The following is a 17,680-nucleotide window of genomic DNA, read 5'->3' as shown; positions in this document are numbered from 1 at the left end:
CTCCTAAGGCCCCAGCCCCAGAGCTCCCTCCAAAGCAGCCCTGGGTTGCGATGTCACTTCAACCCAATTCACGGGAGGTAAGTCAGGTACAACTTGGCTCCTGTGAATAGCGCTCGCCTGCAAAGGCTGCTGGGTTACTAATGGTGGAGAGACCAGCACCTGTATAAGATCAGCCCCGCTACCTGCTAGGAAACAACAGGGAGTGCACAACGCATGTGCACCGACAGCTGACATGGGTTTGTCCTAGTAACTACCGTTGAATTGTAACCACTGTTGCCAGTTGTCACCAGCACAGCCAGTTCGTATGATTTCAATAATTGCCTCTAATGTAAAGTTTTCAATTAGGACAAACAATATCGAAGTGTGAGCACTAAAAACTGTGCTACCTTAAATGTAGTGGGGAATGCATTCTGTGCTACAGATTTCTATTAAATCATCTCACAAAAGTACCATCATCACCGACCAATACACACGAATCTGACATACAAATATGACAGCAAAGAAGCATGGCGGGGGGAAGCTGAGATTTTCAGCACTATTTTATTTCTGTTTGTCAAATTTCAAAGGAAAGAGGCTTTCCAAAGTTTGAAGTGTGAAGAATTTTGATCATCTGCTGTAAAAACCCGATTACCAGGTTCACACTCCCCTGAAAAGTAGCGTAGCTCCCTCTGCTGGTTTTACACTGTCTCTGACATCTAAGGTAGCAATGCCCAGGAAAGCTGCTCACAGAGAACTTTTGATCAACTGGAGTTTCATCGGGCATGTCACATTACAGCATTAATTCGAACTAACTTAATTTGAATGACTTAATTCGAACTAAGCTAATTCGAATTAGTGCATCTAGACCTAAAAACTAATTCGAATTAGCATGTCCACATTGAGTGGACTCTGAACCGAAGTTAAGGCTGGCCGGAACCAGGACTTAGAGTGTGGAGCTGCTGCCTCAGGCTAGCTGAGGGTTGTGCTTAAAGGGACCCGACCCCCACCCCGGACAGACAGTTCTCAGGGTTCCCCGCTTGCAAAGCAGTCCTGGCTTGGAGTGCCCTGAGTGCCCACACTCAGCACATCACAGCACTCGGCCATCAGCCCAGCTGCACTTGCCGCAGGCTGCCATCCGGGGGAGGGGGTCAATCGGGGGGCTGCAGGAGAGCTTCCACCCCAAGGAGCCCACAGAGCCACCCCAGTCCTCCCCATCGGGGGCTCGTGCCCCATTCCTCCCTCATCTCCTTTCACTTACCCCTCCTTAGCCCCCCTTCCTGATGTAAAAAATAAAGGACACGTGTGGTCAAAAATAGAAACTCTCTTTATTTAACAAAACTGGGGGGAGGAGGATGAACCTCTGAGGAGACTGGGAAAAGGAGGTGGGAGAGGGGAAGAGAGAGGGTAGGAGAGGGGAGGTGGAAACCTGGGAGGAGGGAGCTGGAAGGGGGAAGCCAGGGGAAGAAGGAGGAGGGGAAGTATCAAACTATGGTACGCCATATCTTCAGTACTGTGTACAGATGTGGTCTCTTCACCTCAAAAAAGATGTTTTAGCCTTGGAAAGGGTTCAGAAAAGGGCAACTAAAATGATCAGGGGTTTGGAACAGGTCCCATATGAAGAAAGGCTAAAGAGACTGGGACATTTCAGCTTAGAAAAGCGGAGACTGAGAGGGGATATGATAGAGGTCTATAAAATCATGAGTGGTGTGGAGAGGGTGCATAAAGAAAAGTTCTTCATTAATTCCCTTAATATAAGGACTACAGGACACCAAATGAAATTAATGGGTAGCAGGCTTCAAACTAATAAAAGAAAGTTCTTCACAAAGCAAATAGTCAACCTGTAGAACTCCTTGCCACAGGAGGCTGTGAACGTTAGAACTATAACAGAGTTTAAAGAGAAGTTAGGTAAAATCATGGAGGTTGGGTCCATGGAGTGCTATTAGCCAGGAGGTAGGAATGGTGTCCCTGGCCTCTGTTTGTGGAAGGCTGGTGATGGATGGCATGAGACCAATGGCTCGGTCATTGTCTTCGGTCCATCCCCTCCAGGGTACCTAGTGTTGGCCGCTGTTGGCAGACAGGCTACTGGGCTAGATGGACCTTTGGTCTGACCCAGTACGGCTGTTCTTATGTTCTTACGTTCTAAGCTCAGGGCTCAGGGTCCGGGGTCTCATTGGACCAACTTGATTTTCATGGAAACCTGCTCCTGGTTTCGCATGTGGCCTTTGGTGGCCAGGCTGGCAGCTATCCTGCCCTAGATGGCCGCTTTCCCGTGCCTAGTGCAGAGATTGTGGATGTTGGAGACCTCCCCCCAAACCTGGATGAGGTCCATGATCTCCGCACTAGACCAGGTGGGCACCCACCTCTTGCGGTCCTGCTCCTGGCTAGAAGCTGATAGATGTTAGGGGTTCTAGCCTTTTCTAGACATCCCTGCATTCAGTTAATTAAATTGCCTGTAAAGGGTTTCACCCATAACCTATGGATATCCAGGTGTTGGCAGGGAGCCAGGACAGCCAAAGGGAAGAGAGTGAAAGATTTGAATCAAAACACATTCTGCCTTCTTCAGTTCTTTGTTTGAGCTCTGAGCAAGAGCTGGGGGAAAGAAGGACTGAGTGAGGAATAAAGGATGCGATTTTCAGGAATATCCATGTCTAGAAAGGACAGAACCTGGGAACAAAGGGTATGTAAGTAAACAGGGAATGTTTTGTTAGACATGATCAGGTTACTTTCTTTTATTTTTTGCTTTGTCAACTCTTCTGTGCTGAATTCCAGGGAAGCAGTTCTCTGTCTCGAATGACACTTGTAGTAAGATGATGGCCTGAAGTATAAGCCCATGTAGCACAGGGCTGGCATGAGGTTTGTGGCCTAGGCAACAATGCCAAAGACTTTCTTAATATAAAGGAAAGTGAAGCTGTGAGCAAGAGAAAGATCCTTCTCCCCAAAGTTGGCAAGAATAGGATTGATAGTGCAGAAACGCTCATACCTAAGAGATACCAGGCACAGGCCATAAACACACTCCAGAGGGGTCGGAACAGAACACTTGTGAAGAAAAATCTTGGCAGTAACAAAAACACCCCTCAAATAACAGACAAACCCACCAGGGTTCAGGACAGGGTCTAAACTGACAGCACAATAGATAGTGATTGAACCCCCACATTCAAGGTAATGGGTGGTACTGGTATCTAAGTAACATCAGAGGATGGCACCCTCATGCATAACTTGTTTGTATGTGGGTATAAAGATGTGTCTTGAAGGGGCTGTCTTTGTCCAGTCTAGGGGGAAGTGAGCTGGGCCATTGTCAGGATTACATATGCATGGGGATCAGGAGAGTCTACTATCAACTATTATTTGACAGTAAACCTGGACCGGTGTCTTCAGTTCTTATCTGATTTTGTGGTCTTTTCAGGTTGTCTTGGAATCTGCTCTGTTGACTACCTGAGCCACACACACACACACACACATGCACACCCTCTGGCAGACAAAGAGCCCTGTCAGGAAACCACATTGGTGATTTCTGACAACCGCTTTTGGGAGGAATTGCTTCCCTGGGGTGTAAGACCTGATGTGTTCAGATCTATCCCACGGTAGAGCAGGGGGAAGCAGGATCACACCACGGCAAACCACCAGCAAAAGAAGAGCAGCAGCAAGCAGGGGAACAAACCCCAGAGCTGGAAGAAGCCCTGCCATGAGCTGGGAGGCACCAAACGCACACGGGAGCTCAGCCATAGGTGCAAGTGCGGCTCCAGAGAAGGGGAGATGGCTGAGAAAGGGAAGGACAGCTGGCAGTGTCACAAGAGGGCGCTGTGATCCAGTTAATTAAGCCGTATCCCAATACTCATATGGTTCATCATTCACAGAACAGAAGAATAGTGATAGAAATGTAGCCGTGTTAGTCTGGGGTAGCTGAAGCAAAATGCAGGACAATGTAGCACTTTAAAGACTAACAAGATGGTTTATTAGATGATGAGCTTTCGTGGGCCAGACCCACTTCCTCAGATCAAATAGTGGAAGAAAATAGTCACAACCATATATACCAAAGGACACATATGAAAAGGACAAATCACATTTCAGAACAGGAGGGGGATGCGGGGGGAGGGGGGGGAAGGAAGATAAGTGTCTGTGAATCGATGATATTAGAGGTGGGGAGAGTGGGATGTCTGTGAGCTAATGGTATTAGAGGTGATAATTGGGGAAGCTATCTTGGTAATGGGTAAGATAGTTTGAGCAAGAGTCTTTCACGGTATCTTAAACATACCTTTAACAATTTTATTGCACTCAACTCGGGCAATTTTAAAAGCATTATCTGTATATATGTATATTTAGTACTAAGCAATTAAAACAACATTGAAAGACATTAAAAGGCATCACAAGCATTAAAAGCAATATTTAAATGAAATAATTAACAATTTAAATCTAATTCTTAAGGGTATGTCTACACTACTCTGCTAGTTCGAACTAGCGGGGTAATGTAGGCATACCGCACTTGCAAATGAAGCCCGGGATTTGAATTTCCCAGGCTTTATTTGCATAAACTGGGCACCGCCATTTTTAAATCCCTGCTCGTTCGAACTCCGTGCCGCGCCGCTACACGCGGCACGAACTAGGTAGTTCGGACTAGTCTTCCTAGTCCGAACTACCGTTACTCCTCATTCCACGAGTGCAGTGCATGACTCCCGGGCACCCATCTATGGACGGGTCTCCTCAACAGCAGGGAGCGTAGAAATCAAGGTGCTTTTGGGGGGCTGGGCCCTGCATGTCACAGCCCAGCCTGTCCACATGATTGCTTACAGATCCACCGCGCAGGCAGAGAGCAGTTGACATCATTCCACATAGCCATTGTGCGGATCTCAACACAGTCTTCGCTGCCTCCGATCCCCTGGTGCCAGTTGTCAGGCTGATGGGAATCCCAGAACCTGCAGAGCAGAGTGTTCCTGTGTCAGGAGAACCACAGCCACGTGCCGAGATCAGACTCTGGTGTCTGCAGGGGACCAAGACACCTGGAAATGACTCAGCAAAGTGCCCCCCCCCCCCCGCCGCCTTTCAGCGTTCTCCGCGGCATTCGTGGCCGGCGTTGCAAAGGGCTTCTAAGGGGAGAAATTGCCCTGGGTCTGACAGGTCAGGAAAGGGCCCAGGAGACCGCGTGGCTCCAAACACGGAGCAGCAGCCGCTCAGATCTCAGGGCCAAGCACCAAGCGTGCGGCTCAGCACGTCCCAGGCACAGCCCGAGATGGGGACGTTGGGACGGAAAGAGAGGGCAGCGGGTTCCCTCATTGGCTTCTCCCTGCCCCGGTCATGGGCCTCAGCCCCGGCCTCTGTGCTCAGTGCACCGGCTCCAGCTGGCTCCAGCTGTGCCCCGGTCCCTGCAGCCTGCCCCCCACAGCCAACTGCGTGGAGTTGGCTCAGAGCCAGCCCCTCAGCTGGTGTGAATCCAGGTGGTTCATTCAGGTTAGTGGCGAGTCCCCAGGGAGGCTCTGGCCTCGGTCTCACTGGCACGGAGCACTCACTGCATGTCTGGGCACCACTCGGAGCAAAGGGGCATGCGTAGGAATTCCTGAGAGGGTAAATTTCTGCTGGGGCAGCGCTTGGGAGCCTCCCTCAGGATCGGGCCCCCTGAGCTGGGGGCTGCATCAAGCCAAGGGGCCAAACAGACGCTGCTGAAAGAGCTTCTGACGAGACATTAACACGGGATCAGTCTCCGTGTTACTCACCCCCTGCCGGCTTCTGCCCTGTATTCTGAGCCGTCCACCCAGCGCCAGTGGCCTTCAGTCCCCATGTCGGTGAGTCCAATCCAGTGTTTTTGTCCCCGGATCTCCTTGGAGAGGAACTCCTGCCCAACACAGATCCCAGCATGGTCAGACCACCCAAGACAGGCTACAGTTGCAGGCGCAGCTGCCAGGGCCGAACAAGATGGGGAGTGGTGGACATAGCAGGAGTCCTGGAGTCTCTGGGTCTGTGTATCTGCATGGGGTAACCAAGGTGACCTGTCCCAGAGAAACTAGACAGAACCCCAATCCCTCTCTCCCTGACCCCCAGACTCTAGGTTGTCCAGGCCTGGCACCGCGCCCCTGCCCATCCCTGCTTCTCAACTGATGGGTGGATCCCTGCCTCAGGTTCCAGGGCCGGGCATCCTCGCCCAGAGTTTGGCACAAGGCAAGTTGCAGGTTTGCTGCATCCTGCCACCTGCACTTACCTTCTCCTCTTGGGAGGAGACAGAGGCCAGGTATGAGCCCTGAGACACACAGAACTGCTGCGCCTTAAACCACGACTTCTCTTCTTGGGAGAAGTAATAGAGGTTCCCACCATGACGCCTCCAGCCTGCAGAGAGCTTTGTCTGCACGTCCCCTGGGAGGAGAGACAGGGGTCAGACACCAGGACTAGTCGCAGGGACACCCGCAGGGAGCTCAGAGCTTCTCCTGCTGCATTTCCCCTGCCCCTCGGCTGCCCCAGGCCCAGAGAATGTCTGAGCCCGATTCTCCAGCAGCTCAATGAATCACTCTGGTGGCCGTAGAAAGGATCCGAGAGACGCTGTCACCCTAGGGTCCCTCCCCCAGAATGGAAATGCAGCTGCATCTGGGCTGGAGCATGTGCAGAGCAGCACGGCTGTAATAGGAACGGGAAGACTCACCACTCAGCTGAGCTAGCAGGGGGGAACAGTGCTCAGGGACCGTAAGTGGTCAGTAGTGAAGGTCTCAGGTCTATTGCCAATTGGGTTCCCCCCACAGTGTGCAGGGAGTGTTGGCCCAGGGACAGTTCTGAGCATAAAACCCCAGGCACTGAAAGGCCAATTTCTCTCTGCCTCTGCCCGGACTGGCCTAAAGCATCCAGCAAGAGCTGGTAGCTGGGAGCTTCCATTAGGCTAACAAGGCCTAGGGTGTAAGTGAACTCCACACGGTTCACCATGGAGTCTGCACAGGCGTAGCCGCAGATGATTTCTAATGCAGGAGAATTCGGTATTGGCGAAAGCCCGAAAATCTCGTTTACCCCGGTACTGGCAGGAATTGGGGCCGGTCAGCACTGCAGCTCTGACTTACTGAAGCAATCCTGCGCTGCTCGCAGTGCTGCAGTGATGTTATCCAGACGGGTCTGGAGTTCTCTGTTCTCCGCACTGACATTTCCCAGCTGGGCTCTCAGCATCCGGACTCCTGCCTGTGCTTTGCCCAGGAGCTGCAGCGCTGGGAGCAAGTCAGAGCGACGTCAGCGGGGATCAGAACGCGGGATTGGTGGGACGTGTTCTAGGGCAGCCCCTGCCGGCTCCGTTGGGCCAGGTTGTGACATTGGTGGATTTTAATAGGAAAGTGCCGATCACTGTTGCACCCACTGCTGTGTGCTCCCCACGCTCTGTGCACGGTGGGCTGTGTGAGGTGTCTACGGGAAGGTTCTGTGTTGCTGATTCTGTTTATACTGCTCACATACAGGTCTGAGTCTGGTCTGTGAAGCTGTGACTGTGGCCTCGGTACTTGTATGGTGAATGTTTGGTGTCCGGGAGGCAGTAGCAGGCATCACTCACCTACTGTGAGGGGTGGCGACCCAGGGACTAGCGATGCTTCATGGACAATGTTTACTAAGTGTCACCAATAAACAATTCTGCTGAAAACTGGCAGACCAGCCGGCACCCCATGTCCCCTTGCCTAAAAATGACCTGGTGATCATGTGATCAGCTCCATTTTGGGAGGTGTCATCGCACTGGAGGACAATGGATTTCCCTCTGCATGGGCAAGGTTAGAAAAGAATCCTGAGGGTTCCTCCATTTTTGTCTTCAATCTGCTCTTGACTTCAGAAGCATCCCTGCTATGGAGAGAGGGCCCGTAGGATCTGTTGACCCGTCCTAACCTTCAACTCCCTGCAGGGGGGTTCCAAAGAGGATGGCAAGAGGCTGTTCTCTGCGGTGGCAGAACGAGGAACAATGGTCTCAAGTTGCAGTGAGGGAGGTCTAGGTTGGATATTAGAAAAAACCATTTCCCTGGAAGGGGGGTGAAACCCTGGGATGGGTTACCAAGGGGACGTGTTTTAAGACCCAGCTGGAGAAAGCCCTGGCTGGGATGATTGAGTTGGGATTGGTCCTGCTTTGGGTGGGGGGCTGGAATTGATGACTCCTGAGGTCTCTGTCAGCTCTGGGATTCTATGATTCTAGGAGGTACACCAGAGACTTTTAAGATAGCAGTCTATTGCACCTCTGCGAACAGCCTGCATCAAGAACTTGAGGACTGGTGTGTGTAATGTGCTTTCTTTCAGAATCCTACTCTCAACCATCTTTCTTGCTTTCTTGCTTTCTTGCTTTTTTCTTGCTTTCTAATTTAGACCCTAAAGGATTGGCACAGAGTGCTTGTTTGGGTAAGAGCTGAGGTAAGAATTGACTTGGGACTGTGGCCAGTCCTTGGAGCCTGGAAGAAGCTGTTCACAGTTGGTGAGATTGGCGTTCATAATTTCTCATCTGTGTAAGGTTGTGAAGGTGGGGGATGGGTTATAACCTCTCCCCTGTGTGAGGTGGGGCTGGGTGGGCACAGAGAGCACTGGGATGGCTCAGGGGATTGCTTGTGAGGCTTCTTGCTGGCTGCTGAGGTGCTCTGTGTGACTGATTTGGTGCCTTTCCCATCCCTGCGGCCTGGTTGACGCCACAGCGCCCATACGGCTCCAGCAGCTCTCACGTACCCGCTGCCTGGGCTGTGAGGCTGCTCCCTTCAGTGCAGACACCCCTGTGCCCTCCCGGTGCCTCCATTCCCCTCTGAGCAACGGGCTCTGTCTCCCAAGGCGCTGGGAGGAGAAATGATCGAAGAGTGCCAGGTGCCCAGAGGCGCAGTGATGGGCCCAGGGGAGTCCCCATGCTCGAGAAGGCAGCAAGCGCACACCCGGCCCCACTCACCGGCCAGCTCCTTTGAGGTGTCCACGGTGCTGTTGGGCTGCAGAGAGACTCTGATTTTGTGAGCTGCTTCTACATCTCGTAGGTTTTTCTGCCCCTGGAAATCTAGGATCACATGGCCCTGGGGTCAGCGGTGCTTCGCTCACAGCGCAAGAGAACAGACTCTCGCAGTGCGGCGGATGATTTGCTCGTTAGTCGAGACGAGATTTTTATTGTCCGTGGGACTCAAGCACCAGAACTGGGAAGCATCTGCCATTTAGGCTGACGTCCGAATTGGGCAGGGGGTGTCCCGGAATATTCCCTGAGTGCCCCCGCCCCGCAAGTGCCAGTGCCCCATGAGTTCCCCATGGCTCCCCATTCCCTTTGTGGTGACTGCAGCCCCAGACACACTCCAAGAGAGCAGCCCTGTGCTCCCCTGAACACGGGCCCTCGCACTCAGGTCCTCTGTGTTTTCCCCTCCCTGGCTGCAAACCCATAAAACCTGGCCCTGAGTATCTACAGGAACATGCCACGGACACCCACAAATCTCCCCTGCCCAGCGAGTGGGCGTATGCAGAGCACTAGGAGTTGACTGATCTGGGGGGACCCCGCACCCGAGGGGACGCTGCAGAGAGCTGGGCCCCTCCCCTCGGCCCCTCCACTCACACCAATGTTACGGCCGCTTGGTTTGTCTTTCGAACAAGGACACGGAGTCAGACCCTGCGCCGGGGGCGACTTACACAGGACGGTCACTGCAACGAGGGAGACGCCCAGAGCCAGGCTCAGAACAACCAGCAGGGAGCAGAGGGTGTTCGCGGACTTGCCAGGCGGCGCAGCGGGCGTGTCAGGGCGTTTGCCTAGTGGGGGACAAGAGGAATGTTTCCATGGACCCTGGAGCCCATCTTGGCTCTGCCCTGCCAGGTCTCCCCGCCTGGTGAGGAGTTAGCCCAGTCGGTGGGAGGCCGAAGCCACAGTGCCCTCACGTAGCTGGGACTGAGGCCAGGGGCTCAGGGCACTTTGAGGAAGCCTGGCAGTTAGACAGAGATCCATGGGGGAGTAAAAACCCTGCGGGGGCATCAGCCACCCACTAACTGCCTGGGCTGAGGCATAACTGCCCGGTGCCGGGGTATCTCGCTCCTTTCTCTGGGGCATCCGCACAGGCCAGCATCAGAGGCAGGTGACTGGGCTGGAGGGACCGTGGGTCTGCTCCGGAGAGCCAGTGGCTGTAGATCTGGGAGGGCAGAACCAGTGCAGAGGAACTGAGAACTGACCCCAACTCGCCTCCTAAACCCTTGTGAAGTCCCCTCACGCGTTGGGTTTGTTTGGGTAACAAGCTGGTTTTCGTGGGAGATGGGAGCCCAGTTTGCAAGCCCTGCTGGGAGCCAGGGGAGATCAAGGCCAGGCCAAACCCCTCTTGTCCACTGCACATGCTGCTGCTGCTGCCGCTGGGTCTAAAGCTGACCAAGAGCCAAGTGCCGGGAGTCCAGAGAACAGGGCAGGTTGGCCTGAAGGATTCGGCGTGTGAGGTCCTTACCTGGAGGCTGGAGACTTGCTTCTCTAGTATCCACATGTGTATAGATGGCTTCCTCCTCCATCCCCCATCCTTCCCCAGGAGCTGAACGCTTACCTGCAGGCTGGAGATGTGGTTTTCCAGTATCCAAATTTATGTAAATAGCTTCGTCCTCCATTCTCTGTCCGTGCCCGTGAGCTGAGCTTGATAAATGGTTTCTGGTAAGCGAGTGTTTCGCAGCGGCTGGTTAACTTATTTGAAGCTGCCCAGACACACAACGGATGGTGAGTTCGTTAATTGGTAGGTCACAAAGCCTCAGACCACAGCGTGTAAGGCTGGGCTTCCGTACATCCTCTGAGTGAATTGCAAGAGAGATAAGCCAGGCTGCCTGCTAGGCAAATGGCCCGATGCCCCGTATGCACTTTAATAGTCATTAAACATTTCCCTGGTGTGAGCAATGGCCAAGTGCTGTCCCCATGCAAGAGCTCTGGGGTGTCCTTTGTGTGCCGAGTCGGTGGCTCTCAGACCCATTTCTAGGTGCAGGTGCCCACCTGGCAATGAAACCATTGGCCTAAGGAATATTGTGTGTCACTGGGATGGGTTACCGAGGGGGCCCGACCCTGAGAGGAGTGGGGGGAGCTTGTACCGCGTCTTACCCGACCCCCTCCAGTTTGGGGCTCGGTCCCACACGCACTAGCCCCCTTGCAGAGGTGGAGGGGGTTGGGCTAGGGGCAGAGAGGCGAAGAGGAGGTAGCTCCAGCTGGTGGCAGTGGGCAGAGGAAGAGCAGGTGAGCAGAGGGATGACGGGGGCATGTAGGGGGATTATACTGGCACCTCACTAGTGTGGCACCCAGGGGCCACTTCCCCTCCCCCTCCCACACCCTCCTCACTACACCACTGGAAATAACCCATCTCTTAGGATATTTATTGTTTAATGAATTACAGTCGTTTATGTACCAAACACTTGGCTGTAACTCGAAGTGTTCATAAGTCGGACCCCATTAATTTAAATGTGACCGCGCTGTTTGTAAGCATGGATCGTATGTTCGTAAGTCGGGGACCGGCTTATGAACACTTAATGGGAGGTTTGGTCATAAGTAGGAAAGGTTGTAATTCGACCTTTTGTAACTCGGGGACCGGCTGTACTTATTTTACTAATTACAGACATATAAATTATAAAGTTTTGTGGTTTAAATTCTGTTAAATATTTTTTTCTCTTTAAATGTGTTCATATCCCATTCTCATTAGGTTCATGTCTTTTACATACAAAATTTTTATAAAACACGAGAGAAATTAACGTTATACAACCTAAATATGAATTTCAGCACTATATTTCACTCAAATATTTAAAACCACTGTTATAGCAAATAAGTAACACATTGCTTTAATGAATACAAAGTAAAAAAGATTTTGAGAATGTCAAATTTATTGTAATAGAGAGGTAGCCGTGTTAGTCTGATCTTGGTAAAACAAAAAGAAAAAAAACCTGCATATTTATACCTGCCTCGGGAAATTTCCACTACATGCATCTGACGAAGTGGGTCTTTGCCCACGAAAGCTTATGCTCCAACACTTCGGTTAGTCTATAAGGTGCCACAGGACTCCTCGCCGCTTTTGCTGATTTATATCTTTGTTAGTCTTTAAAATGTAACCAGACTATTATTTTTTAAGTTTTTCCTTTTGTTATAAAGTATCTTTAATTTAAAAAAATATTATAAGTAACCCCAATGCACCCCCCCTCCTCCAGAGCCAGCCCCTCCCCAGCATCCCCCATCCCAATGCACTCACCCCACCCTTTGAACTAGGCCCCCCACCAGTGCCGGGAGCGCCCCCCCACATCAAATCCTCCCCTCCCCACACCCTCCTCAGAGCCAGGAACCAGAGGAAGGGACAGCCGGGTAAGGAAATCTAACCTTTAAAGTGGCCGCTGCTGCTGCCCGGCCCTGCTGACTCAGCTCGCAGGGTGCAGAGATCTGGGAGCACTTAGCCAACGCCTGTGTCTCTGTTCAAAAGCATCACATGGGCCAGAGCAGTTTGCACTTCACTCCCACCCCAGCCCGGCGACCCCCTGGCACATTATTAGATTTTAAGGGGAGCAGCCAGATCACTGCTGCACCCATGGGGGGGTATTTGCCCCAAAGGTCTATAAAAAGGGGGCCATGTGAGGTGTCAAACGAAAGCTTATCTTCTACTGATTCTGTATAAGCTAGTCACGTAATTGTATAATAGCTTTATCTGGGGTTATAAACATGTAGGGTAAGTCTACACTAGCCACCCTAGTTCGAACTAGGGTGGCTAATGTAGTCATTCGAATTTGCAAATGAAGCCCGGGATTAAAATATCCCCAGCTTTATTTGCATGTTCCCAGGCGCCGCCATTTTTAATTGCCCGGTAGTTCGAACTCCCTGCCCGCGGCTACACGCAGCACGGGGTAGGTAGTTTGAACTAAAGCCCCTAATTCAAACTAGCGTTACTCCTCCTGCAATGTTTGTAAGATTCCTTTACAAACTCTCCGTCTGAAGATCTCTCAACACGTAATTTGTTTGCATAACGCCGGCCCTCTCCTTTCCTGTTTTGGTCAAAATTGTTTCTTGTACATGCAAAGTCTTTTAAAGTTCTTCAGTTTTGCCCACATGCAGCTGTCCATGGTATTCCTCCTGTTTGATGTGCTTTGTGCTGTCAAGTCTTTCTAATGTTTGATTTTGTTTCAAGACAGAAATTGCTTCTCCACAAATCAGGCCAACGGCCTTGCATTTCACCTCGACACACAGGCAGTCCCTTTTCCATTTTCCATTAAAAAGTTGACACTCTGTGCTGACTTGTCTTCTTCTGCTGGCAGAAGCCTTTTTTAATTTGAAAAGGCTGAGAACCGGCTATGGATGCCTCTTCCTCTCTTTCTTGGCACCCACACCGGGAAGGAGCTCAAGGGCTCCTGTCATGATCAGTGGGAGTGCTGACCAGCACCTGCTGACTAAGGGGTTAACTCAGGTACCTAGCAGAGGTGCTGGGCGGTCAGCTAATAACTAAGCAGGTAGGAATTTCAAACTGGGACGGGGGGTGGGGGAAGGCGGGGAGGGCATGTTTCGCTCTCTTCTTTGTTTTGAGATCAGAGCAGTTTCTCCCAGGAATTGAGGGAGATGGGAGATGCTTTCTCTCTCCAAGAACGGACTTCTTGAAATGTGTAAATAGGGAAAAGTCCATCAGGGTTTACTGTTTTCCTTGTATGGGGGTTTGGAAATCATGTCAGAGCTGGCGAATTGTTTTTCTCTTTGTAGCTAAGGTTTACAGCTCAGGGACGTTCCCTGAGGAATTATATCAGATTGTGGCTCTTTCTACCTAGCCAATTTACTATGCTTGCAACGGTAGTTTTGTTCCAATAAAAAAAGATTGGGGGCTTTTTATTCTAATTAACCGATATTGGATGATTGTTGTGTCCTGGAAGGTCTGTTTGTATATATCTGCAGGCTTTTGATTGAGGGGGTCAGCTTGTTTCTTTTCTTTTCTTTTCTTTTCTTTTCTTTTCTTTTCTTTTCTTTTCTTTTCTTTTTCAAGCTCTTTTGGGGGGAAAGAGCTTGGGGTACCCCATGGGTTGGTTTCAAGTGCCCACCCCAAAAGCACTTCATGGTAGCAGCAAGATCCCCCAAATCCAGATTTTGGAGGGAAGTTTTTGTAACCGGTGCCTGGAGAGGCAAGGTTTTGGAGCTCTCTTGCAGGCCCCCAACTTCTGCATTCACAGCGCCAGAGTGGGGAACAGCCGTGAGAGCTCCCTTCCCTCTCAGCAGGTGCTAAGCAACCATTCCTTTTTATCTATGTTGGCGCCTGCCTTGGTCCCTGAGTGGGAATGCAGAATAGAGGGTGGACCTGGGTCCCCCAGCCCTGTGAGGCAGTGAGGCAGAGGATGGGAGGGCAGGAAACTTGATGCACCCCCCCCTCCGGACAGGGAAACCATACCTGTGACCCGGCCGGAGCGCTGAGTCACACAGAGGATGGTGCCATATTTGGGCTTCCTGCCAGAGCAAACTCCTTGCTAGTGGATGTTGTGAAGGCGAAGACTAGAAGAGGGTTCAAAAAATGACTAGGTAAGTTCATGGTAGACATGTCCATCAATACCTGCTAGTCAGGATGGGTAGGGTGTTGTTTCAAGCCCAGTGGTGGGAAACCTGAGGCCCATCCGGGTCCTGTGTGTGGCCTCAAGGCATTTGTTTTCTGTTGCCCACAATTGTGCTGGTTTCCATCTGCATAGCTTTTCTCTCCCAGTATTACATAAAGCCAGGCAGGGGAAGGGAGGTGCTGATTGCTCACAACACTGATTGTGAGAGCCATGTGCTCGCTCTGCGTTCCAAGCATGCCAGAGGGAACAGCCTGGCAATTCTAGGTATGCGGGTGCAGTGAGCAAACCGATGCTGTCCCGGGAGGCTGTTCTGGGTACAACAATCTTGCAGCCCACGGAGATGAAGAAGGGCCAGTCATGCGGCCACTCGCTACCCTAATGAGCCGTTCCCACTGCTGCCCTGGCCAGATGCTGGCGACGGGCGACAGGGGATGCGTCACTTGGAAGGCAGGGCTCACAGCACGAGGGCCTTTCTAGAGCAACCCTGTCCAAGACCCACCCCCAGGTTGCTGATTTCACAGCAGGGGAGCCAGGCGGCCAATCCCAGACAGGGCGAAGCCTGACGACGGAAGGACCAGGACTCGCCCAGCGCTCGATCTAGGAGTTCTGCGCAGGCAGAAGCAAGTGTGCTCGGAGCATCTGGATTTGGTCTTCCAGGGGCGAACAGCAGCTGCGTGGAGAGGCCAGGCTGTCGGATTCCTTCCCTGCCCAAATACTTGGACTGGATGGGCCCTCGAGAGGTCATGGAGTCCAGTCCCCTGCCCTCATGGCAGGACCAAGTACTGTCTAGACCATCCCTGATAGACATTTATCTAACCTACTTTTAAATATCTCCACAGATGGAGAGTCCGCAACCTCCCTGGGCAATTTATTCCAGTGTTTGACCACCCTGACAGGAACTTTTTCCTAATGTCCAACCTAAACCTCCCTTGCTGCAGTTTAAGCCCATTACTTCTTGTTCTATCCCCAGAGGCCAAGATGAACAAGTTTTCTCCCTCCTCCTGATGACACCCTTTTAGATACCTGAAAACTGCTATCATGTCCCCCTCAGTCTTCTCTTTTCTAAACTAAACAAGCCCAATTCTTTCAGCCTTCCCTCATAGGTCATGTTCTCTAGACCTTTAATCATTCTTGTTGCTCTTCTCTGCACCCTCTCAAATTTCTCCAAATCTTTCTTGAAATGCGGTGCCCAGAACTGGACACAATACTCCAACTGAGTCCTAACCAGCGCTGAGTAGAGCGGAAGAATGACTTATCGTGTCTTGCTCACAACACACCTGTTAACACCTCCCAGAATCATGTTTGCTTTTTTTGCAATAGCATCACACTGCTGACTCATATTCAGCTCGTGGTCCACTCTGAGCCCTAGATCTCTTTCTGCCGTACGCCTTCCCAGACAGTCGCTTCCCGTTCTGTATGTGTGAAACTGATTGTTCCTTCCTAAGTGGAGCACTTTGCATTTGTCTTTATTAAACTTCATCTGGCTTCATCCAGATCATTTTGAATTATGACCCTATCCTCCAGATTAGTCGCAACCCCTCCCAGCTTAGTATCATCTGCAAATATAGTAAGTGTACTTTCTATGCTAATATCTATATTGTTGATGAAGATATTGAAGAGAGCGGGTCCCAAAACAGACCCCTGAAGAACCCCACTTGTGCTGGGAGCTTTAGGGAAACAGCCTTGTGCCTGTCTCCAAGCTTCCAGATCCACTTGCTCCCTGTCCTTGGAGGAACAGGCTCCCTTCCCCCCTCTCCACGCCAGGGGAGCCCCTTCCCTGCTAACACAGCCAGCACTGCCCTGCCCCAGCCGCTCAGGGGGAGAAGCCAGTGCTCCGGCAGGGACAGGGCAGAGGAAGGAACAGGGGTGTTGCGCTGAAACTGGGAGTCGAGAGGGAGCTGGTCCCCCGAGATGGGGCTGTGAGAAGCTGGCCCAGTGATCTCCTAGAGGGGCTGGCCATGCCAGTGGGCTGCGGATGGGGAGTCTGGATGGGGTTTATGGCCAGTCCGTGTAGTGCACTGCCCCACAGGAGGCTGGGATGCTGGACACGGGCTCCCACCTCTCCTGCCCGTGTCGCTCTCCCATTGGGGACTGGCGGGGGAGGCTGCACGGGGAACGAATGACACGCGCCCTCGCCCGCTGCCCCTGCTGCAAGACTGAGCTGTGGGGACGTGGTCGGCGGAACAAGCGATCGCTGCCCAGAAACCCCTAGAATCACAGAACCCTGGGGCTGGCAGAGCCCTCAGGAGTCAGGGAGTCCTGTCCCCTGCCCAGAGCAGGACCAGCCCAACTCAATCAGCCCAGCCAGGGCTTGGTCCAGCTGGGACTGAAACCTTCTAGGGATGGAGATTCCCCCCCCCCCCCCCCAGGGAACCCAGCCCAGCGCTTCCCCACCCGCCTCCGGAAATCGGTTTTCCTAATATCCAACCAAGACCTCCCCCACGGCAACTTGAGCCCATTGCTCCTTGTTCTGCATCCGTCACCACTGAGAACAGCCTCTCGCCAGCCTCTTTGGAACCCCCCTTCAGGGAGTTGCAGGATGCTCTCAAATCCCCCCTCACTCTTCTCTTCTGCAGACTGAACAGACCCCACTCCCTCAGCCTCTCCTCACAGGTCATGTGCTCCAGCCCCCTCAGCATTTTGGTCGCCCTCCGCTGGCCCCCCTCTAATGTGTCCACTTCCTTTCTATAGTGGGGGGCCCAGAACTGGACACAATACTCCAGATGTGACCTCACCAGTGCTGAATAAAGGGGAATAATGACATCTCTGGATCTACTGGCAATGCTCCTCCTAATACACTCATTAGCCTTCTTGGCTACAAGGGCACACTGTTAGCTCATATCCAGCTTCTCAACCACTGCAATCCCCAGGTCCTTTTCTGCAGAACTGCTACTTAGCCAGGCAGTCCCCAGCCTGTACCAATGCTTGGGATTCTGCCATCCCTCATACAGGACACCACCTCCCTAGATAACCCATTCCAATACTCCAGATGTGGCCTCCCCAGAGTTGAAGGCCATGAGAGACCTCAAGGCCAAGCAGAGCCCAGCGGGGGCCCAGGGTCGGGAGCAGCCCATGTGCTTACCTTTTGCCGGGGAGCAGCTTCCGACACCTAAATGTTCCCATAGACGTTCTCCGTCGCCATTCTCTGCCTGCGCACAGAGCCGGACCCTGCTCACTGGCACCTGGGTCCTTTCTGCAGCCTGCCGGGTGGGGGCCTCCCTCTGACGCAGCCCTGGCCTGAAATAGA

General features: G+C 52.2%; 1 protein-coding gene across 1 annotated transcript; it reads right to left on the bottom strand.

The window, feature by feature from the left end:
- Nucleotides 1–4,123: 4,123 nt before the first annotated feature.
- LOC142829494 (C-type lectin domain family 4 member F-like) lies at nucleotides 4,124–12,049 on the bottom strand. The gene is made up of 7 exons (XM_089777714.1): nucleotides 10,440–12,049; nucleotides 9,553–9,669; nucleotides 8,837–8,938; nucleotides 7,008–7,148; nucleotides 6,167–6,318; nucleotides 5,685–5,803; nucleotides 4,124–4,889 (listed from the first exon to the last, which is right to left on the bottom strand). The coding sequence occupies exons 1-7, from the start codon at nucleotides 10,498–10,500 to the stop codon at nucleotides 4,733–4,735; spliced, it is 849 nt and encodes a 282-aa protein (XP_089633840.1). The 5' UTR covers nucleotides 10,501–12,049; the 3' UTR covers nucleotides 4,124–4,732.
- Between the last annotated feature and the right edge of the window lie 5,631 nt (nucleotides 12,050–17,680).

This window comes from Pelodiscus sinensis, chromosome 4, assembly GCF_052426305.1.
Source record: "Pelodiscus sinensis isolate ZL-2025 chromosome 4, ASM5242630v1, whole genome shotgun sequence".
Classification (NCBI taxonomy): domain Eukaryota; kingdom Metazoa; phylum Chordata; order Testudines; family Trionychidae; genus Pelodiscus; species Pelodiscus sinensis.
Note: the sequence above shows the minus strand (reverse complement) of the source record. Positions and strands in the feature narration are given on the sequence as shown.

What these genes read in the sequence shown, in the direction of transcription:
- LOC142829494 (XM_089777714.1), bottom strand. Translation starts at nt 10,500, where the DNA reads ATGGAGGACGAAGCTATTTACATAAATTTGGATACTGGAAAACCACAT. An exon ending in CGTTGCAGTGACCGTCCTGT is followed by an intron (nt 8,939 to 9,552) that starts GTAAGTCGCCCC and finishes ATGTGATCCTAG; the next exon opens with ATTTCCAGGGGCAGAAAAAC. An exon ending in CACCTCAAAGGAGCTGGCCG is followed by an intron (nt 7,149 to 8,836) that starts GTGAGTGGGGCC and finishes ACTTGCTCCCAG; the next exon opens with CGCTGCAGCTCCTGGGCAAA.